The 23,406-nt window shown below is 44.3% G+C and overlaps 1 protein-coding gene across 6 annotated transcripts; it reads left to right on the top strand.

Moving 5' to 3' along the window:
- The first annotated feature begins 16 nt into the window (after nucleotides 1-16).
- PSEN2 (presenilin 2) lies at nucleotides 17-23,080 on the top strand. Of its 6 annotated transcripts, none has more exons than XM_051615600.1 (12): nucleotides 17-133; nucleotides 2,165-2,225; nucleotides 6,036-6,232; nucleotides 6,916-7,142; nucleotides 8,109-8,250; nucleotides 9,618-9,685; nucleotides 10,484-10,704; nucleotides 11,522-11,620; nucleotides 17,745-17,801; nucleotides 18,970-19,089; nucleotides 19,416-19,534; nucleotides 21,191-23,080. In XM_051615600.1, exons 3-12 carry the CDS (start codon nucleotides 6,089-6,091, stop codon nucleotides 21,344-21,346), a joined length of 1,353 nt encoding a protein of 450 aa, XP_051471560.1. In that variant the 5' UTR covers nucleotides 17-133; nucleotides 2,165-2,225; nucleotides 6,036-6,088; the 3' UTR covers nucleotides 21,347-23,080. The 6 variants fall into 6 exon arrangements, with proteins under 6 accessions (XP_051471560.1, XP_051471561.1, XP_051471556.1 ...); XM_051615601.1 differs by lacking the exon at nucleotides 21,191-23,080 and adding an exon at nucleotides 19,843-20,929 and having other exon boundaries at nucleotides 6,913-7,142; XM_051615596.1 differs by having other exon boundaries at nucleotides 18-133; nucleotides 6,913-7,142.
- The last annotated feature ends 326 nt before the right edge of the window (nucleotides 23,081-23,406 follow it).

Genomic DNA, 23,406 nt, shown 5'->3' with positions numbered 1-23,406 from the left:
CTAGAGCTGAGTGGCCGGAGCGCCAGGGTAGGCCCAAGCGGCGGCGGCTGCGCGGGGCCCCCCGGCCGCCCTTGGGTCCCGGTGGGCCGGAGCCAATGGGAGCGGCGAGGGGCTGGTGCCGTGCCGGGAGCAGGTAAACAGCGGCGGCTGCTGGGGGGCCCCGCCGGGCGCTACCTGCCTTCCCGCCGGCGTGGCGTGGCGTGGCGTGGCGTGGGTCGGGTCCTGGCCCGCCTTGGCTTGCGAGCTCGGGCTCGGCGTTGCCGCGCTGCCGGAGCCGTGCGAGGCTCCTTCACCGGGGCCCGGCAGAGGGCTCGGGGAGAAGGTCCGGCGGCGCTGCTGGCTCCTTCTGGAGAAAGGGGTATATATATATATGTGTGTGTGTGTATACATATATATGTGTGGTTTTATATATAAAATACGTATGTGCATGTCATATGTACGTATATATAAAATTCACATGCATATACACACAAACACGCGTACGAACATGTATAAAATACCCGTGTAGGGGTTTCTTCGGGCGCAGGCGTTCCTGCCCGGCGGCGCCGCGCACCCCGGGGCAGCCCGGCCTTCCGGGGTTAGGAAAGGGCGGATGAGAAGGGCGCCCGGACGGGCGCCAGGTCTCCCGAGCTCCTCTGCAACCTCTGAGTGACTGGCGGGGGTGTGTGCGTTTGGGTCTCTTGTTGTCGTTTTGGTGTGGGGGGGTTTGCTGCTTTTTGTTTTGTGTATGTGTTGGGGTTTGTGGTTTTTTGGTGGTTTTGGTGTGTTTTTTTTTTTCAAGTGCCTGTTGTCTGTCCACCTGTTTCCTCTCAGCCGCTGTGTGGGGGCCAGGCTGGCTATGTGCTTGAAAGGACCGGGAAGCTGAGCCAGCCCCAGTGCGTACGGGGGACCTGGGGGGCAGCGGGGGCACCCAGGGCTCTGCACACCCGTGCGTGGCTGTCCCCGGCAGCCCAGGTCCTGGGTTTGGAGGTGGGAGCCCAGCCCTGACACAGGTGTCCTTGGGTGTCCCCGGTGTCTCACCTCCAGTGCCTGCTGGCTCAGCTGCCCTCAGATGTAAGAGGGCCAACATGTGAAGTCTGACCTAGGCTTTGAGGTTTTACTGGTTTAAATGGGTCTGCAGGGCTGTGGCACCTTCTGTGTATTTGGACAAAATAGTCCTTCTTGGGGAGGGTCTAATTTCAGTTCTGCCAACAAAAAACCCCTTTGGGGCTATGTGGGGTTCCTTTTTTGTGGGGCAAAAGAAGGCAAGGCTAGTTCAGCTGTGTTGACATGCCCTAAAACAGAGAAAGAGGGCTACAGATCACTACAACTTCCCATAGCATCTGGTGCTTTCTTTGTTGTTTTGGGGTTTTTTTTTGCATTTTGAGGCTGAAAGTGAATGGCATTTGCAAGTTTGCGTTTTACCATTGAAGTGTGTTCTAAGTCTCCTGTTGCTTATCAGCATGCACATTTTTGCTTTATTTGCAAGAAGCTGGTAATCTTTTTGGCCCTATTACTTAGAATTTCTTAGTGTCTTTTCCTTGTGTTTACTTTGTGTTTACTGACAGCAGTGGTTGTTACCACTGAAATGTAGGAGAACATGAGGCTGTCAATATCAGCATAAAGCTTTCTCTTAGTTTAAGTATAGCAAAGGAAGACTAATTCTCTTAAAGACAACAATGTGTATAAGCAGGAGAGAACAATATGTATAAGCAGGAATTTTAACTCTTCAGGTGGATTATTAATTATTCTGCCAGCCTGCACCAACTGTTCTGTGCTGTAAATTTTACAGATGTTGTTTGTGATAGATGAAATGCAAACCAGAGGATTTAGGTTTGTTTGCAGCACACTGATGTTGCAACATGAAATAAAAAGGCAAACTGAGGCTAGACCCTGATGTTAGTGCGAATTGGCCCAGTTTCGTCAAAATCTATACACCTGATTTTTTGCAGTTGAGGAAAGGTGCCTTGCATGAAGGACATCTGGAAAGAGAGAAACGTTGACTCTGCTCTTCCGCAGACTTCACAAGACTGCTGCAAAGCAGGAGTGATTGAATTCCCACCTCAGCTGCTCCATTATAAGATGTACTTAATACTGACCTAGTTTTTGTCCCCTTTCATTTTTGTTGTACAGTTTTGAGAGTTTGGTCTTTGGCTTTTAAACATTGTGTGATTTTTTTGAACAGGAACTGATGATTTGAATCCATTCACAGAGGAAACATTGCCTGATAACCTGCAACCTCCTAGGTCAGTTTGACAATGGTCTGGCTTTATTTACTGTATTTGATAGAACATGTTCTACAGCTTTCTGTGAATGTAGATACAGCCTGCATCCCTCTCCATTCCAAAGCTCCTCTTGTTCCTATAGCCAGAAAGGAATTGTGCTTGCCTCAGTCCTCCATGCTTTCCTTTCCTGAACTGTTCTTCCCGCTTTTAAGCTCAGCCTAGGAAAACATAGTTGGTGTGCCCTGATGTATTTGATGTAATCCACATTAATAGGGAAGAAGATTCCTATGCTTTCTGTCACATGGGGTTATCCAGTGTCCCTGGGAAGCAGAAATTACCTCCACAAGGCTCCTTACCTTAGTTTAACTGGTGAAATGATGTCAGAAAGCAGTGTTGGCTTATTCTGCCCCTTTCCTCGTTGCCTGGTGCTCTGTGGCTCCCTTTCTGTTTGGAAAGCAAGCCCCTAGGGCAGAGCCTTTCTCTACTTTTCATCTGCTCAGCCTAAATGCTGCTTTTGTGCTGAGTAGGTATGTGAGAGTGACCAGACTGGTCCTTCCTCCCCTTAAGGGACAGACTGCTTAAACCAAAGCTCTCTTTCTCCAGCAGCCAGCATAGCCTTGGTGCCAGTTCAAAGTGCAGCATTAGATGCTGGGGCAGAGGGGGAAGGCTGATGTTCCTACCTCTGCAAACCGTATATCAAAGATCCCTTGGCTTAGCTAAGAGCCACACTGCCATAAGTGTGGCAGAGCGAGGTGAAGAGCAGAGAGCTTGCCACTGCAAGGCTTGACCCTGCTGGAAAGGGGATGGCCCAGTGCTCCTTTTTTCTCCTATTGGCACTGGCACTGGGGTGGCTTGCATAGTCAGCCTAGGAGCCTGCCCTGCTGGAGCCTGGCTCTGTGAAAGTGAAGGAAAACAAGTGCCCATTGTCTTTTCAAAAGAGCTAGACAGCTGATGAGCATCCAGTGTTGGCACCTGAGAGAGCTGGGACAACATCTTTGGCAGGACAGAATATTTAGGTCAGTGTAAGGCAGCTGTGAATACAGTGTCTAAGGATTTGTTGAGGGCTGGTTGCCACAGGAACTCCTGTCAAATCCCAGCTATGTTGGGGTCTTTTTGTGTCGGTCTTCAGTGAAACCAAAGCCTTGTAAACAAGTGACAGTAAAGCTGTGTTCAGGTCTGAGTCTGCCCACTGACCAGAAGTATTGTTGCATGAGAGTCCAACGGAGGGCTACAAGGATGATTAAGGGACTGAACACCTGCTTTATGAGGAAAGGCTAAGAGACTTTTCAGTCTAGAGAGGAGAAAACTGAGTGGGGATCTAATTAATGTCTATAAATACATGAGGGCTGGGCATCAAGAAGGCAGGGACAACCCCTTTTCACTTGTGCCCTTTGATAGGACGAAAGGCAATGGATTAAAACTTGAGCACAGGAAGTTCCACCTCAACATGAGGAAGAACTTCTTTACTGTGAGGGTAACAAAGCACTGGGACAGGCTCCCCAGAGAGGTTGTGGAGTCTTCTTCTCTGGAGACTTTCAAGACCTGTCTGGATGCCTTTCTGAGTGATCTGCCCTAGTTTTTTTTGGTCCTGCTTCTGGCAGGGGAATTGAACTCAATGATCTTCGGAGGTCCCTTCCAACCAACTCCTAACATTCTGTGATCTTTGCATTTGTTCATAGCCTTGTTGAGGAAGAATAACAGAAAATGTTCTGCTTTAAAAAAGCTGTCTTACAATGTAAGGTTCTTTCTCCATGTAATGGTGGAGGTTAGTAATTATTACTGTGTTTTTGCTATTGGTAGGTGCCTCTAGTGGACACAACTGGAAGTAGGCTAGTTGAAAGAAGGCTATTTTGCTGTCCCTTCTAAATCCTCTGCAGAATTGCACTGTTCATATAGCAAAAATTGTGTTGCAGTTTCTTAAATACTGGGAGAAAAAGTTCTTTAATATTTTCGTTGAGTTGTTAAAAACTAATATTGGTTCCAAACTGTTGGATAGTAGATCTTTATTTCTTCCCTGTTCTCTGACATGTGCAAAAAGTTTTGAGTTATGTAAATTCTGTGGGTCACAAATCCCATGGAATGCATAACTTAACCTGTTCACAAATCCAGAAATAAGTCATGATGGGATGACTTCATGTACCCAACTTATTTAAAGAAGGCCTAAATTCTATAGCTGAACCAGAATCTCAGCGCTTAACTATAAATGAGGAGCCTTGTGTATTCTGTGGGGAGAGCATGTTAAGCACCCAGAGGGGAGATTTCGGGGTCTATAAGAAATAACCACAAAAATGCAGGTGTTACGTGTCACACTCAGTAAGAACACAGTACTTCTATGAAGCTGACTAGCCTGGCTTGACGACTACTTCTTTGTTTCCTGTAACTGTACCATTTTTATCACTAAAAAAGGAACAAAATAATAAAAGGATTGAAGAGAAGGCAGGGGAGAAGCAGATGTCTGAAAAATGTTTCCCTTGGGCAGACTGAGTTGACATTCTAAAATTTCTTGATGGTTCCAGATGTGTTGTGAAAGAAAGGGTTTTTTCCCACTTCTCCCTCATTTCTTCCTCCGAAGTGCATTTCAGCTTATTTAGCAAGAAGCAAGAATATCTTGCAGATCTTCAAAGTATCTGACCTCTCAAGCTGGCTGGTAGACAGCATAGTGCACTGGTTGGACTGTGGATGTATGATTCACATCTCAGTGACTGTTTCCAAGTCACATGGCTTCTTCAGCTTCCTCTTCTGAATTGAATGTATTTCCTGAGACACACATGCTTTTGCTCGCAAGATACTTGGCTAAAATACTGTAGAGGAAAGGAGGTGTTCTTGTAGACATTACAGCTTTACAGTGCATTAGAGGTCTGGTTTTGCTTTTGAACAGGTGGCTGAGAATCAAAAGGTGACTGAATTATCCCTGTTTACTCCAGTTACTTTGTTAGTATGATGTAATAAAGGCTAAAAGGAATTTTGCTATCACTTGCCATTAGAGGTTCTGAAATCCTGGCTTTAAGGCTTTTTTGCAGTATCCAAGGCAGTGCACCCCTTCTCTCTGGTGTCTAGAAAGAAGAACTGTTGCTTTCCTTTCTGTGCTGTGCCACTGCTTCCCTTGTTTTTCTTCACAGCAGTAGATGGAAAAACGCCAAACGTTTCTCGCCCCCACTTTTATACTCCAAGTTCTTACCCATCCCAAGTAGTTTTGCTTTCAATCACAAGGCAACATAGGGAGGAAAAAAAAAAAAAGTGGCTCAGCTAAGGAGACAGATCTTTCCCTTTCTATACCAACTTCTCCTTGTCTATGGGCAGAGAGAACTGCTTATGACATTCATCTGGTTAATAAACAGTTGTAACATGGAAGGCAGTGTGTAACTCCTGGTTAGTGGCTTATGTAAAGCCAAGGCTCCAGGTTACCAATAAACTGCTACCTGGTGGTCGCAGGAGTGTTGTAGAAGAACAGAACTGTCTTAAGCTTTCTCGTAGGCAGCCAGCGTTTGAGGTGAAGCTTTGGCCCACACAAAGCAAGCAGTAAGCAGTGAGAAACCTCCTTTGTGAAAGTGAAGGTGCTCTAATGGGAGAGGGGAAAATAGAGGCAGCAACTGTGAATGCTGTGGCAAAGAAGTATTAAATTTTGCTGTTTTCCCTGACTGCAAAAGTCACTGTGACTTTAATTGAATGAATTCTCATGTAGGGTGACAGCAGGCTAAATCAGCTGTTATGAAGTAGATGGAGTTATATACCATGTTGTAGCCTGCAGGCTGAAATTGTCTCCTCTTCTGACTTCCAGTTGTTTGCACTGCGATGTTCACAGTTTGTCATTCCTTCTGCTTATCCCCTCAGCCTTGAGTAGTGCTTGGCTGTGCTTTTCCTGAGTGCTCCCTGGGAAAACGACAATGATCACATTCATGACCAACTCTGACAGTGAGGAGGAGCCCTGCAATGAGAGAACATCCCTGATGTCTGCAGAGAGCCCTCCAATACCCTCCTACCAGGATGGCCGGCAAGCCTCAGGAGCAGGGGAATCGCAGGTGCATAGGGTAGGTATGCATCCTTATTGGGGAGTGAAGAAGTGGGGTATGATGATAGATCCCTCCCAGCAGACTGGCTTTGAGGGTTGACTTTGGCAAGCGTTGTTTCACTGCTGTCACTCTCGCGGCCAGCAGCAGTGCTTGTTCCTGTTTCCTTCACTGTGACTTTCCCCCCTTTTTATCTCCATTTATACTCCTTCATTTTCTTTCCTTTTAGTAAAGATAAAGGCTTTTAATCAGGACCTGATGCATGTATAACTCTTGTAGGATAGCCTTTTCGGTCTTCTTGTTTTGCCAAAAAACCTTTATCTGCTCTGGTCAAATGCAGCAAATGTTAGAGCAGAATCTAGTCCTGCTACCAGCAAAGCAGTGGGATAAAGCAATCACAGCATTGCTGTGGGATGAGGAACTGATCAAGCTTATGCCACTTTATATGACATTTTGTCTATTTCATTTCTGTGCACCTTGCCCTTCACATGCATGTGTCCATCTATACATTTAGTCTTGAAAAAGCCCTTAGGTATTTGTAGTTTTGGTTTAAAAACTCCATTGCAGCCTGTTTGTAATTAAATGCTAATTGTATTGTTCAGTTGGTACCTTCCTATTAGGAACAAGTTGAGATACAGTGGAATGCAGCTTTGAACACAAAGAAAAGAAAGCATCATGTATTTACTGATTTTTCTTTTCAGAAGAGGCGAACGGGTGGCAGCCATAGCCCTAACAATGCTGCTGATGGAGGTATGTCTGGCTCAGGTGTTCCAGTGAGAGAAAGCGCCTTGGAAAACGAAGAGGAGGAACTGACTCTGAAATATGGAGCAAAGCATGTAATCATGCTCTTTGTGCCTGTCACCCTTTGTATGATTGTTGTCGTCGCCACCATAAAGTCAGTGCGCTTCTATACGGAGAAAAACGGGCAGCTGTAAGTGGGGTCTTCAAACCAGCCTCTGAGTACGTGGGATCCCTAGCTTTTCATATATGTTCCACACACACATGTCTGTGTATACAGAGTGCTTCCTTGGCAGGTTGGGAGAACCTTTACATAGCTAAAGATGACTGTGTAAAAATAGAGATCTCACTGAAGTATGCTGTGCTCACCTGTGTAAGTTTGTCCATACCTGCATTATACTGATTCATTAACACTGTCACTAGGGTGCTCTAAGTGAAGCCTGTGAGCAGCCTAACAATGAAGTTGCTTTATACTGCAGCATTAAATGCCCAGGCTGAACTCCTAGTCTGTTCACCCACTAGCTGGCAGCCATCAGGGAATAGCATGTTCATTTGGATGAGTATCTCATTTTTGGTTCCTGAGGACTCATGGTGTGCGTACATAATTCCATCCAGCTCTTGTTGACTGTGCCCAAGAGCACTCCTGAGACTCCAACTGCACTTCACGTGGTGAGTGGAGAAATGGGAACTGTGGTTGCTTGAGATAAGCCAAAGGAAACAAAATGGTAGTGTGAAGGGTGAAAAGGGGTAAGAGAGTCCAAGACTTTGCTACCAAGTGTGGAAAGAAAGGGTTCTTCCTTTTCAGACAGTATGTGGGATGTATCCTTATAATTATCTTGGAGAGGGTCAGGAGCATACAGTAAGAATTTGTGGCCTTGAGAGAAGTTACTAAACTTAAAGTCATTTATACTCTAGGTCTTTTCATTTAGAGCTCTGCCAGGCACAGCTTCTCTGTAGGAATGTGCTTTTGATAAATACAACTAATCTTTAGTTAATTATCAACTGAGGCCCAGGCCCTTTAGAGGATACACCTCATGTTTGCAGTCCCTGGCAGTCTTATCTCCTTTTCTTTCCCATATACATGGATCTGGTTTTATCTTGGGACAGTTAGTTAGAAGAGAATATATGTACTTCATAAGTTTTTTGCTTTAAACTGCAGGATCTACACCCCTTTCAGCGAGGATACTCCATCTGTGGGCCAGCGTCTCTTGAACTCAGTGTTGAATACTGTTATAATGATCAGCGTCATTGTTGTAATGACTGTGTTCCTAGTTCTTCTCTATAAATATCGCTGCTACAAGGTAAAGCATTCACTCCAGAGCCTTTTGCACCTATATGCTGTGAACTGGAGTTCAAGTGAGGCTTGTGTGTCCATGAGAAATACAGGCACTGCACTGGCTAGTCAACATCTTGGTCATAGCAAGAATCGCATTGTACAGAAGCCTTTCCCAGCAGTGGTAGAGCTGTGTCCCAAGATACGCTTTGCTGTTATTTTAGCACTGTCATGATTTAACCCTAGCCAGAGGCTAAGCACCACGCAGCTGCTTGCTCATTTCCCCCCCTGGTGGGATGGGGGAGAGAACTGCAAGGGTAAAGTGAGAAAACTCATGGGTAAGATACAGATGGTTTAATAGGTAAAGCAAAAGCCGTGCACACAAGCAAAGCAAAACAAGGAATTCATTCACTGCTTCCCATTGGGAGGCAGGTGTTGAGCCATCTCCAGGAAAGTAGGGCTCTATCACATGAAATGGTTACTTGGGAAAACAAAACGTCATAGCTCTGAATGTCCCCCTCTTCCTTCTTCCCCCAGTTATATATGCTGAGCACGATGTCATATGGTATGGAATATCCCCTTGGTCAGTTGATGTCAGCTGTCCTGGCCATGCTACCTCCCAGCTTCTTGTGCACTTCCTCACTGGCAGAGCATGGGAAGCTGAAATGTCCTTGACATAGCATAAGCAGTACTTAGCAACAATTGAAACATCAGTATGTTATCAACATTGTTCTCATATTAAATCCAAAACACAGCACTGTACCAGCTACTAGGAAGAAAATTTATTCCAGCTGAGACCAGGACACTTAATACCTCTTAAAAACGAGGCCTGCTACTTTGTTGTAGTCTGATGAAGAAGTTTTGTGGTTTGTACTTATGATCTAAGTTGTAGCATTTACTGCAAATGCCTTTTCTTCGGAAGTTTCAGAGAAGCTTCATGCCTCTGGAGGCTCTGGTGGAAGGTGACAAGGCTTGGAGGGAAAGGCACTGGCCATTGCTAGTTTTTAAACTTGACCCTGAGATGGATTGTGTAGCCTTGAGCAAACTCCTCCTCCTCCCCACCAAGCAGAGAGAATGTACTTACCCGTTTAAGCTAGGAGCCAGTATGGGTACCCATGGAAATGGATTGGAAAGAGACTAAAAAAACCCAACCAAACCAACAAGAACAAACACCAAGGGATAGAATACAAAATGAACGAGTTTGGGAGAACTGGAAGCAACTGGCTGTCCCTCCTCCGTCACTGGTGGTGGGGAAGGAGAATCTTTGGGAACTGGAGGAGCAGTGCTGAAGGAAACTGTTGGACTATAGGAAACTCAGTCAATAGTGCATGCAGAGCACTGCAGCCTGTGCAAGGGGTAATGGCTCTTTGAATCACCATCTCTTCTTGCCCTCAGTTCATCCATGGCTGGCTGATCCTGTCCTCTTTGATGCTGCTCTTCCTCTTTACCTACATTTATCTTGGGTAAGTGAGAATGGTATAAGTAACCTGGCTGTTCAGGGCACCTTCACCTCTTTGTAGAAAATCCCTGACTTGAACAATGAGAGGAATATCTCCCCTTCTCCAAATGGAGGTTTAAGAATTGTTAGAATGAGCTAGAGTTCTTCTTAAAAAAATTGAAAATTAGGTCTTTAATAGGCAATACCTGACTTTACAGTGCCTACTCTACAGAAATAATTGGGAAGTGATCCGGTAAGCATGACATGAACAGGCTGAACCTCATAGTACAGAAGTCCTGAATTACGTGTTGAGAAGCAAGTGGAAAGGAACTTAATGTGCTGAGTTGATTTTCTGATTTGTCTTGCCTTTTCCTTAGACTACATTGTTTCAAGCTCCTTTCCTTAGCTCCCAACTCGGGTAGACCTAAGCTTTTAACGTGTAGGTGACACTTTAAAAAACTTTTCAACTTTAGCTCTGAGCATTGTCCATCTGGTGGGGTGACTCTTACATTATTTCTTTGCTGCCTAGAGTCAGTAGCTGTAGGTCTATGTTCAGTTAAGACTTGAAATCCTGCCTGGTCAAACCTTGTTGACCTCAGGATTAAGGCAGTGTGGTGCATGTCTGCACATACTCCATCTGCAGGAGGAACAGAGAGCTAAGAGCTGCAGTTGGCCACAAGGCAGGTTTCCCTTTCATGATGAGAGTTGCTTCTATCCTCTTTGCTCCTGGTGTAGTAGTAGACTTCTTTATTTAACTATAGATAGTAGGATGCTTTGCATGCCAGTTGATTCTATTGCTCAGCTGAATTTTCTTGTCTTCCAGTGAAGTATTGAAGACGTACAATGTGGCCATGGATTACCCAACTCTGTTCTTAATCATCTGGAATTTTGGAGCAGTTGGAATGATTTGCATACACTGGAAAGGACCTTTGCAGCTCCAGCAAGCATATCTCATTATGATCAGTGCTCTAATGGCACTGGTTTTCATTAAATATCTACCTGAGTGGTCAGCGTGGGTGATTCTAGGTGCAATCTCCATCTATGGTAAGTCTGGGTTGTGACTCTCGAGGTGTGGCTCATGGAGAGGTTACTCTGAGGCAATCTTAGGACTGCGTATTTCATTCAGAAGACAACTTTACAGTGTTAACAGCTTTAGAAAGATGCAGAAGGGCAACTAAGTTGACTCCCTGGCTCTAACTTCTTCATGTAGGTAACTGGAACACTAAGTCTGGGAAGTACTGAACTCAATCTGTGTGGTCAGGTGGTTAGATTTTTATCTGTAGCAACCTGATAATCTTGCATGTTATGTTTAAGGCTGTTGAGAGATCGTGGATTTTTGTATGAGTGAAAAGTTTCAAGAGAGCCTGCAGAACAAGAGGTAGCTGAGAGGTAACAGTCATGTTGGTGTGGAGCTCTGACAGGAAAGGGAGACTAGGTGAAGAGGAAGGGGACCAGAGGCCGGCCTTCATGTGAAACAGAAATCAATGTACATAGTGACGGATTGTGGAACCTTAACAAAGTAACCCCAGTCTTCCTCTAATTAAATTTAACACCTGCATGTGATGCACTAATCTGCTTTCACAGCAATAATGTGGTTTTCTCAAGAGGCTTTTTACAGAATAAGCACCATGAAAACTCCTATTATTACATTAAGCCATGAGGTTGGTATTTTAAGTGAACGTCATCTTCAGGGACTAGAAAAGCTAGAGTTATGCAAAGTGGCAGAATCTGCAATTCAGGAAATCATCCACTTAATATTGACAAACGCAATTTTGATGAAAGAATAACTTTTTGAAGATAAAGAATATAAAATATGCATGATAGTTTGAGATGAGGTTGTCTGGCACTTTTTTCTTTGCAGATCTGATGGCTGTTCTCTGTCCCAAGGGGCCACTGAGAATGCTGGTAGAAACTGCACAGGAGAGAAATGAGCCTATTTTTCCTGCATTAATATATTCCTGTGAGTAAGATGAAAATGTTTGTGGTTTTAACCACATTCAACTTGCCACTTATTTCTCTGTCAAACCAAAGAGGACTATGCTAGTTGCTTCCATGCCGTAAGATTGGTGCATATTTATGTTTTGGTACAGACCATTTCCAGAAGGCCTTGTTTATCAGTTAAAGCGGTGCTAACTCATTAGCCAAAAGGAGCCCACATTTGCCTCATGAAGCTGCAATGTTCAAAAGTAGATTTATCCTTTTGTGAATACAGCGCAGATCATGCTTCTGTTCTGCTTGCACAAACCTGTATTGAATGGACAGGAGCATTTGAAAAGTTCTGTGATTAAATTATCACAAAATCACAGAATCATAGGGGTTGGAAGGGACCTTGAAAGATCATCTAGTCCAACCCCCCTGCCAGAGCAGGGTCACCTAGAGCACATCACACAGGAACGTGTCCGGGCGGGTTTTGAATGTCTCCAGCAAAGGAGACTCCACAACCTCTCTGGGCAGCCTGTTCCAGTGCTCTGTCACTCTCACAGTAAAGAAGTTTTTTCTAATACTCACATGGAACCTCCTATGCTCCAGTTTGCACCCATTGCTGCTTGTCCTATCACTAGATATGACTGAAAAAAGCCTGGCTCCATCATCCTGACACTCACCCTTTACATATTTGTAAACATTGACAAGGTCACCCCTCAGTCTCCTCTTCCCCAAGCTAAAGAGGCCCAGCTCCTTCAGCCTTTCCTCATAAGGGAGATGTTCCACTCTCTTAATCATTTTTGTGGTTCTGCACTGGACTTTTCAAGCATTTTCCTGTCCTTCTTGAATGGAGGGGCCCAGAACTGGACACAATATTCCAGATGTGGCCTCACCAAGGCAGAATATAGGGGGAGGAGAACCTCTCTTGACCTACTAACCACACCCTTTCTAATGCATCCCAGGATGCCATTGGCTTTCTTGGCCACAAGGGCACACTGCTGGCTCATGGTCATCCTCCTGTCCACCAGGACCCCCAGATCCCTTTCTCCTGCACTGCTCTCCAGCAGGTCAGCCCCCAACCTGTACTGGTCCAAGGGGTTATTCTTCCCCAGATGCAAGACTCTACACTTGCCCTTGTTGAATTTCATCAAGTTTCTCTCCGCCTGTCTAGGTTTCTCCAGCCTGTCTAGGTCTTGCTGAATGGCAGCACAGCCTTCTGGTGTGTCAGCCACACCTCCCAGTTTAGTGTCATCAGGAAACTTGCTGAGGGCATATTCTGTTCCCTCATCCAGGTTGTTGATGAAAATATTGAATAATACCGGTCCCAGTACTGACCCCTGAGGGTCTCCACTAGTCACAGACCTCCAATTAGATTCTGTCCCATTGACCACAACTCTCTGACTTCTTCCTTTCAACCAGTTCACAGTCAGTCTCACTACCTGATCATCAAGTCCATACTTCCTTAGCTTATCTACAAGGATGCTGTGGGAGACAGTGTCAAATGCTTTACTGAAATCAAGATACACCACATCTACCGCTCTACCATCATCTATCCACCTAGTAATTTCCTCATAGAAGGCTATAAGGTTGGTCAAACATGACTTTCCTTTGGTAAAACCATGTTGACTGCTCTTAATGACCCCCTCACCCTTGATATGCCTAGAGATAGTGCCAAGAACAAGTGTTCCATCACCTTTCCAGGGATGGTCTGTAGTTACCTGGGTCCTCCTTCTTGCCCTTCTTGTAGACTGGAGTGACATTTGCTATCCTTGAATCCTTAAGCACCTCTCTTGTTGCCCATGACTTACCGAAGATGATGGAGAGTGGCCTAGCAATGACCTCTGCCAGTTCCCTCAGCACCCGTGGGTGCATTCCATCCAGACCCATGATTTTATGGATGTCCAGACTGCTTAACTGATCCCATACCCAATCCTCATCTACCAAAGCAAACTCCTCCTTCATCCTGACTTCTGGGGCTGTAGGGATCTGGGGCTCCCGGGGAGAGTCTGCAGCAGTAAAGACAGAGGCAAAGAAGGCATTCAGTACCTCTGCCTTCTTTATATCCTCTGTCTCCAGGGCATCCACCTCATTCAGCAGTGTGCCTATATTGCCTCTAGTGTTCTATCTGCAATGTATTTGAAGAAGCCGTTTCTATTGTATAACCTCACTAGCAAGGTTTACTTCCAAGGAGGCCTTAGCTTTCCTAATTGCCTCCTTAGATCCTCTGACAACTGTCCTATATTCCTCCCAAGTGGCCAGCCCCTCCTTCCATGATCCATAGATTCTCTTTTTTCCACTTGAGTTTGCCCAGCAGTTCCTTGTTAAACCATGTGGGTCTCCTAGCTCCCTTACTTGATTGCCTACCCATTGGGATGCTCTGATCCTGAGCTTGCAAGAAGTGGTCCTTGAATGTTGACCAACTATCTTGAGCCCCTTTACCCTCTAGTATTCTGTCCCATGGGACTTCTCTTAATAATTGATTGAAGAGGCCAAAGTTGGCCCTGTGGAAGTCCAGGGTTCTGGTCCTGCTAGGTATTCTGTTCCTCCCACACAGGATCCTGAACTCCACCATCTCGTGATCACTGCAGCCAAGGCTGCCATTGACTATCACTGCTTCAACCAGACCCTCCTTGTTGGTGAGTACAAGATCCAGCAGTGCTCCTCTCCTAGTTGGTTTGTCCACCATTTGTATCAAGAAATTATCATTGATGCATTCGAGGAACCTCCTAGACTGGGAATGGCTGGCTGTGTAGGCCTTCCGGCAAATATTGGGGTAGTTAAAATCCCGCATGAGGACCAAGGCCTGTAGTTGTGAGGCTGCTTTCAGCTGCCTGTAGAAAGCCTCATCAACTCCTTCATCCTGATCGGGAGGTCAGTAATAGACCACAACTGTATCACCCGTGCCAGCCTGCCCTTTAATTTGTACCCACAGACTTTCCAATGCTCCTCATCGGCCCCTGGACAGAACTCAATACGTTCTAGCTGCTCTCTCACATAAAGAGCAACTCCACCGCCTCGCTTCACTGACCTGTCTTTCCTAAAAGGGACATAGCCATCCATGGCCACATTCCAGTCATGTGAGCTGTCTCACCATGTCTCTCTAATCGCCACCAGATCATAACCCTTAGACCACACACAGACTTCTGACTCCTGTTTATTTCTCATGCTGCATGCATTGGTGTGCAGGCATTTCAGGGAGTGAGCTGAGCACACTGGTGGCACCCTTGGGAGGCTGGAGGCCTTCTGGTCTTCATTAATACTAGAACAATGCCCCACTAGTTCAAACCCAGCTACAACCCCCTCCCACTTCGAATTTAGTTTAAAGGTCTGTGAATGAGCCCTGCTAACTCCTACCCTAGGACCCTTTGTCACCTGTGGGGCAGGGTCTTCCCATCCAATGCCAGCAGGCCTGGTGTCCTGGAAATCAAACCATCCAGGAGTTTTGTTCCCTACCCCCGTCATGTCTAGTTTAAAGCTCTCTCAATGAGCCCTGCTAACTCCTGGCCAAGAATCCTCTTTCCCCTTGTTGCTAGCTCTATGTCGTTGTTTGCTAGCATACCTCGTGCCCTGTAAACATCTCCATGATCAAAAAACCCAAAGTCCATCCGACGGCACCAGCCTCTAAGCCATACATTAGTCAGCTGTGTTTTCCTAGTCCTTTCAGCTTTTCCTGCCACTGAAGGAACTGAGGAAAAGACCACCTGTGCTCCTGATCCTGCAAGCATTTGGCCTGGTTCTCTGAAATCCGTTTTAATTGTCATGGGACTTGCCTTGGCAAACTCATCAGTGCCCACCTGCATGACCACTAGTAGGTAGTAATCAGAGGGCTGCACCAGCCCTGGGACTTTCTCAGTAACATCGCTAACCTGGGCCCCAGGGAGGCAGCAGAACTCCCTGAGGGTTGGGTCTGGCTGGCATCTAGGGCCCTCAGTTCCCCTCAAAAGAGAATCTCCTACAACAGTTATCTCTTGTTCTTAGCAGAGGCAGCCCTAATGCATGGGGCAGACTGCCTTGGCAACTCCCTGGACAGACCTTTGTCAGTAACCTCAGTTCCCTGATTTTCCTGATCCAGGGCCATATCCCTGTTCTGTAAGGGCACACCTGAAGGTGAGGGAAGCCGGGAGCGGGTTTGCCTGTTGCCTCGAGCAGGGACCTGCTTCCAGTTCCCCTCTTCTCTCAGGTCCCCTTCCTCTGCCAGGTGACAGGAAGGCAGAGGATCCTCTGCTTCTCGTGAAGCCTTCACCTTAAGGTTTTGTCTCAAGGATGGTAGGGTGTTACTCCACCAATCTATGTCTCTTTCACAATCCCGGGTACTCTGTAATCTTTCCACCTCCTCTTTCAGCTCAGCCACTGGGCTGAGTAAATCATTCACCTGGTCACAGCACACGCAGGTGTTCCCTCTGCTCCCCTCCGGTACGACTGCCAGGCTGAGACATTCTGTGCAGCCAGAGACCCGCACAGCTGCATTCTTGAGAGGGGCCTCCGTCTGGGTTGCCACTGTCCTCCTGGCAACAGCGTTCGCCCGAGGGGATACATGGCTAGGTCCTCTTCGGGGGCAGAGGGGTTGATCACCAGCCGAGTTCTTACCTTAAGCCAAGAGGGGGCCCGTGCCCTGCTCCGCGCGCCCTGCCCGCGGGAACTACCGCGCCACGCTCTTCTATTGCTCCAAGCTCTGTTTGCTGCTCCTGGTTGGCTGCTCGTGTTTGCTGCGTTCCTGGTCACTGGCGCTCCCTAGGGGCTGCTTCCACCTGAGGGGGGTAGATACACTTAATCCTTGTGCATACACTTTATAAACACACTGTGTGATGAGGTTCCATTCTTCCTGTAGCTCCCTCTTGCTCTGTGCACTGCATGGATGACAGTACTTAGAATATATTTCCTTTATTGTTCATTGTGTGGCTGCTGGCTTTGCAAAGGGCTCTATTCAAGTATAATGTTGCAAACAAAATCAGTCATCTCTTCTGTGGTTTTCTTGAGCTGTTTGACTCTGATGCTGTCTGGTGCCCTTATCCACAGAGGCATGTAAGTGCTTAAGGTAGTTGGAAGGCAGACGACTCAACACTCATGGGACGTGTACTCAAGTGTTTCATGGACCTCAGTGACTTTTTCATTACATCGCTTATAAGACGAATGGGTATTTCCAAATGTTAGGAGCTAAGTTGAGGGTGCATTCAACCTGACTGATTTATTTTTTTATTTCCCAAGAATTTAATGTTATATGAATGCTTTTATATGTTCCAAGCAGAGCTTCTGTTGGCTTTAGCTGACCTCCCTTTTTCCAAAGATTCTATTATCCTGATCTGAGATGATCTAGATGAAGACTATCACGTTTTAGTTAACAAATGAGTTTATCTGAATGAGGAAGCAATTCAGCAAGTATTATAAAACAAAAAGTTCTTGTGCAGAACGTCAGTGTCTCCACTGAAAGACTACATTCTGTGGCTCCTTCTAGATCCAAAACCATCACCTTGGCTGAGCTCATGGTGGAAAAGTAGGCACTGTTTTTGTCTTGGCTTCTTTTGTTTAGTTTAGCTTCTTTAAAAACACATTTAAATAAACAACTGATTTGAGTTCCCTTTCATTCATGTCAGAATGGTTTGTATTCCTTTTTAATTTAGTGATTCATCTCAACAATAAACCCCGTTTGTTTATTTAAACCCAATCCTTCAGTTGTTCTTGAAATCAAAACACAAATAGCCAATATTTTGACAGGAAAGAACCAAAACAAACAGGAACCAGAGAAAACTAGCATTCTGACAACTTTTGTGTCCCTCACTTGTGTGTTTTACCTTTAGCAGGAGGTAAGCTGTGTAAGTTAACCTCTGGTTACCTTTTGTACTGCCATCATTTCCTGACCAATTGTTTTATTTGGAAAGGAGAGTCAGAAGCTAGGAAGAAAACAGATGAGATGAGGACCCTAGTTCTGGATTTTTTGCTTTCTCCAGCTTATATAGATGACTATACTGACTCTTAGATATTGATGTTCTGAGATGCGCTGCCTTTTTCTCCCGTCTTGCCTAGGGAGACCAACCATAGTGAGTGTTTTAAAAGCATTTACAGAGGCAAGGCTTTGTATTTTTTAGAAACAGCTAAATACTTAGCTTTTTGAGCGACAGTAATCAATGTTTTAAGCACTTGATATCTTTCTCTCTTTCTTTTAGCTGCTATGATGTGGACAGTTGGAATGGCAAAGCCAGACACAGCAGTAAGTGAACCAGGTCAGTAGACATGGGATGCGTGTTTGCTTGCATGTCACTCTTCTATACAGAGCACTGTCCCATGGAAATAATATGCATGTTTGTGACTGCAAGTAAATATAAGCCTGTGAGTCCTGAGGGATACAGTTTTTTTCAGTGTTGTTACATTAGTTGCAGAACTTGGTGATGGGCTGAAATTTAGTGTTTGGACTGGCAGCAAAGAGAACCAGAGGAAGCTCCAGTATTCAGGCTGCCTTTATTTAAAAACAAACAAAAAACTAACCAAACAAAAAACCCAAAAGTATCCAATACACATGTTTTTATGTTAAGCAATAAATGTATGCTAAGGCTTGATAACTGAACATGCTGCTTATTTCAGGATAAAGCAGCTGATATACCACAGGGACATAACCCTGCTTTGAAACTGGGGACAGAGCACAGGAGCAAAATACATGCTGAGGCACATGATGTCTCTGTGTCTCCCAGATCGCTGTCTGCTCACATGTGCAGTGGCAGCATCCTGTCAGGGTGACGTGGACTGGAAAGTTTATACAAACACTTCTGAAAAACAGAAGCTGTCAGAGTACTACATCACAAACTGGTTTACTCCAATGGCTCTGCTAGATGTGTTTAGCTGGACACAAAAAAATTAATTCTGTGAAAAATTAAATGTGTCCACTTACTATAAGTGAACACCCAGCCCCAATGTCAGTGTGATACATGGCAGAACTTTTATCATAAATGGCAGTCTTCTTAGTAATCTGTTTTTGTCATACTACCAGTTAAGGAATACTTGAGCACCTCCACTCAAAAAATATAACAATGTGGGAGTTTATTTGAAGTTCACTTGGTTTTACTTGTCATTGTAGCCTGTGCAGGGCAATGCTTAGTACCGCAGCTGTAGTCACTTGTTAAAGCCATTGAACTCCTGGGTGGCAGCCAAAGAAGCTGTGAGCATGTACCCTTCCAACTGTTTAAAAAAAATAAATGACCTGTTTTCCTCAAAGCCACTAAGTGTCTGCTTGAATTGGTCTTGATAATTACACCTCTCAGGAAACAAAGTGCTTACCCGTTCCAGAGAAGCTTTGCAGAAGTGTGGATTTTGGGCATTAAAACAAGTTACAAATATAGCTACCTCTTGTTTGTTTTTTTTTGTCCACTCTTCTTGGCCTATTTTTGTGGAACTAAGCTGAGGACGGGAGAGAGAACCACAGGAGCCCTTCACATGCAGATTCTCACATATTGGAGACAAGGAGTCCTGTTCCAACCCGCTCCATCACTTCTTTCGAAGAGCTTGAGGAGGAGGAAAGTAAGAGAAACTTCATACCTTGTTCTCAGTGTAGTCAGAGCCTGACATTTTTGCTGATTGTGGATAACACTTCGTTATCTAGTTTGGCCTGATGGCAGTTAATTTGAAGAGTTGCAACTTGTTGAGCAACAAAGATCTTTGGTCTGACTGTGTATCTGTTCTGGAATTGTCATTCCAGTGACATCTCTTGTCTATGCTGAATGATTAAGCAGGAACCTTCACCTGATCCCCAGAGGGCAAGAATGTGTTTAGGAGGAAGCAGAACGAGAGGAGTACAAGTAACACAGTAACACTTGTTTTCTTTTTCCTTTTTCCTCTTCTTTCAGGGGGTGTGAAGCTGGGCCTTGGAGACTTCATATTTTACAGTGTGCTCGTTGGAAAAGCAGCTGCCACAGCTAGTGGAGACTGGAATACTACGCTGGCCTGCTTTGTAGCCATTCTTATAGTAAGTGTACAAGCCTTTAAAAGCTCATTACCCACTGTTTAGCACAGCAGTGTTGCCAGAACTACCAGCAACTGAGCACTGCTCAATCGCTGCAGGTAATGTTCTAGGTGTTTAGCAGAAACCAGCAATGTATTTCCTAGCCCAGTGCTCAGTCTATTAAGCCAGGCTTTAAAGAGCTGCTGGGAGAAGATAAATGATATGGGCTGGGAGGGAAGACTCGTTGGAGCAGAGCCAAGTGTGGAGATGGTGGGGGTGAAACAGCCCCAGAGGAAGCAGTTACAGCTGAACTGCTTGTGTGTTTGTTTCAGTGTTGAAGACTGGGGACTTCTGTCAGCCACAAGAGTCAATATTATGAACTTCACATTGATCAGCAAGTACTGTTTAAAAGGTTAACTCTCTTTAACTAGGGAGAATAGCTAAATAATAGGATGAAGACCTATCTTGTTCTTCTATTCACCCAAGAAAAAACATGAAAGAGGAGACTAAAAATCCATTGAAGTTATCAATAAAAGCAGATGACAGTCATACTGTAACTCTTAAATTACTTGATCCTGCCAGGTTGAATGACTACATACTGTTGAGTTTTCATCTATGTAGAAAATAATTATTTGCTGTTTACACCAGCATCCTTATGGAAACTAACCAGAAGGGCAATGGCAGGAGTTTTAGAAGGTAGAAGAAAATTCATTATCCTGTTCTTCTTGGGCCTCCGTTTTCCCACTTAGATCCCAAGGATAGTGAAAAACAGAAACTTTCACTTGTGAAGATCATGGGTCAAAAAGCATGACAACCAGAAATGAGCTAATGTAAATAAAGTGTGTTGAATGTAGCTTTCCTACCTCACAAGTTAGAGAAACCTATAAGATCACCTAGCTCCGTATCTTGGGGTCCAGCACAGGATTTCTTTGCTGGAGGGAATGCTCTCTCTGGTCTGTGAGTCTAAGTGCCCCATTCTGTTTCTTTTATACTGTGCTGTTGAAATTTTGGAGCCTAGTGTCTGAGCTTTTGTCATCATGGAAGAATTATAAAGGGCTCCGATGAGAGACAGAATTCATACCTAAATGCACTTAGCCACACTGTCTACTCAAAATGTACAAAAGCTTTCACATGTGATCCAGAAAAACAGATTTAGAGAAAACCAGAATTCACCTATCATAGTAAGCGATCCAGTCAAAATAGCAGTGGATATTCTTTTTTGTTTTGTTTTACCCTAAGAGGCATTGAAAACTGGCAAGATGTTAGAAGTACGTGCTGCTATTAGTTCTCCAGTGAAACTCCTTATCTGTGCAGATCACAAGGATTTAAATGCTTTTTTCTGCTGGATCAGTATTCAATGCATAAAAGTGTAGAACAAAATGTAAAATAATCTGTAAATAAATTAACCTTTCAGGGTAAGTTGTATGTCAGCACTAGATTTTTAAAGCACTTTCTCAGCAAAGGTCTATGCTCAGGATTGCTGAAGAAAATACCTGGCCAACTTGTGTGAAAGACGAAGGTGTGGGCAAAGGTAGCTTATGCCCCTGGTAGCTCAGTCAGGCTTCAGTTGCTCTACAGCATATGGAGCTTATTATTTTTATGCTAGTTTGTTGATGACAGATAGATTTCTGGACTTCTTACTATATCTCCTTGTGTTTTTTGTTCTCTTCTCTCTGGCAGGGATTATGCTTAACTCTTTTATTACTGGCTGTTTTTAAGAAAGCACTGCCTGCACTTCCCATCTCCATCACCTTTGGCTTGGTCTTCTACTTCTCAACAGACAACCTTGTGCAACCATTCATGGACATCCTGGCCTACCACCAGCTGTATATTTAGAAGAAGTGGAGTTAGCTATTTATTTTTAAAGCTTTGCTGTGAAGTATGGTGCACTGTTTGGAGCAAGTCATAAAGTTTTACACTTAGTGCCATATATTTGTAAGGAAAACACTAAGTCTGTGACAAGGTGTGTACTAAAAATCTAAGTTAGATGTTGAACTGAGATTTTTCACAGGACTCTCAGACTTCAGAGAAACACCTGGCTCATTGCTGATGTCAAGAGCATTACTTTTATGTTATTTGATGTGCACAGTGGCTGTTTGGAGCACAGAAGCCTGTAAGTAGTATGTGACACTGCAGAGGTGAAGGCTCTGATCTGTGCTTCCTGAAGCTCAGGTGTTGTTTTAGCCTTGGAATTGCTGCCAAGTTTAACTGTATGCTAGAATTGCTAATACTTCACACTTCTGAAGTGTTGTGCCAACATGAGGTGCAATTAATTTGTACTTATAATCAGAAAAGCATCACAGCATGCACAGAACAGAGCAGTGCATTACACCTGGTTGTGAGTGTTAGAGAAGTGAGGCTGAATTTCATAAGCTGGCCTCTGTGCACACAACATCTGCTGAAATTGCCCCAAATGCCTATTTATTTTGACCTTAGTTAGACATAGTGAGTTATGATGGATCTAGGCAGGATCTCACTGGTGAGATGTTTAAACATCAGGCTTCTGGTTCTGAGCACATCCACCACTGCAGCTGGCAGCTGATGAAAGCAAGGCTGCCTGTTCCAGTACATCAGATCCTCAGCGTGGGAAAACGGATACTTTTTCCAGTCTTCTCCCAGCATTTTATTTTTTTGGAAATCTTTTTTTTGAGTCAGTATTACAATCCTCAGATTACCATATGGTGGAAATTACTGCAGAACTCCAGTAAATCAGTTGACCTGTAACTTCTTGTGTGTATTTCTGGTCTCATTTCTGTGCATTGTCATAACCACTCCAAAGGATTAACCTTCCTTTTTGAAGAGGTCCTCTTATACTGATTGAGACTTGATTTACCTAGTTTTTGGTACTGTTTAAAGATTATTTTATTACTAATTTTAAAATACCTGTTTAAGGTCAAAGGGGCTCTTTTGGAAATACCCTGTCATAGATGGGGTCAAAATATGGGAGTGCAAACTTTAGTCTACTTGCTCTACTGAAGGCAGCATTAATGCTAGGAATGTTTAGACAGCCTCAAGTGAATTAAGCACTTTTTGCCAGTAAAATGTACAGGTCTGACTGAACCTTACTGTTTTCTCCACCTTTTGAAAGTTGAAATGGCCATGTTCTGTGTTGGTTTTTTTTTTCTCTTCTTTTTACTTGAGTGTCTGTTACACAAACAAACTTTGTTTTCTCTAACAGCTGATCAGTGACAGTGTTTCAAAATGTAACACTATGCAAGGTTTTGTGAATAATGCTGTGTCATCGAGAGATGCAGAATTTCATCTCTGTAAATACTTTTTAGATAAGGCTTTGAGCTACACATTTTTAAGGTAGTGCTTTTTCCAATAGAAGACTTGTTCAAGCTAATCTACTTTGGTATTTAACAAGGACATCACACAAGTGATTCAAACAAATTTTTAAAAAATGTGTAAGGGTTTTTATGAGTTGTGTGTGTGTCAATTTGGACAAGTAAGTAATTCTTGCTCTTTGTTTAGTTTTTGGTCCCCATTTCTTAGATTTGCAATATTTGGACTTAAAATCTGCAGAGAGAGTAAATTATTACTAAAATATATTTCCTTTAGAAATGTAAATCACTAGAGCTCTGTGTGCTGATTTTTAATGTTTATATGAGAGTTAGAATCATAGAACTATTCAGGTTGGAGAAGACCCTTGGGATCACCAAGACCAACCATCATCCCTACTCTACAAAGTTTTCCCCTAAACCATATCCACCAACACCACATCCAAATGACCCTTAAACACATCCAGGGATGGTGACTCAACCACCTCCGTGGGCAGCCTATTCCAGTGTCTAACCACTCTTTCTGTGAATTTTTTTTTCCTAATGTCCAGTCTAAACCTACCCTGTTGCAGCGTGAAGCCATTCCCTCTTGTTCTGGTGCTAATTACCTGTGAA

This window comes from Apus apus, chromosome 3 (genome assembly GCF_020740795.1).
Source record: "Apus apus isolate bApuApu2 chromosome 3, bApuApu2.pri.cur, whole genome shotgun sequence".
Classification (NCBI taxonomy): domain Eukaryota; kingdom Metazoa; phylum Chordata; class Aves; order Apodiformes; family Apodidae; genus Apus; species Apus apus.
This window is presented reverse-complemented; position numbering and strand designations above follow the sequence as displayed.

Bases quoted from the DNA above. Each gene is read 5' to 3' on its own strand.
- PSEN2 (XM_051615599.1), top strand. From the start codon at position 6,089: ATGATCACATTCATGACCAACTCTGACAGTGAGGAGGAGCCCTGCAAT. The intron at 8,251-9,617 runs GTAAAGCATTCA...TCTTGCCCTCAG, and splicing joins ATAAATATCGCTGCTACAAG to TTCATCCATGGCTGGCTGAT. The intron at 11,621-17,744 runs GTGAGTAAGATG...TCTTTCTTTTAG, and splicing joins TCCTGCATTAATATATTCCT to CTGCTATGATGTGGACAGTT.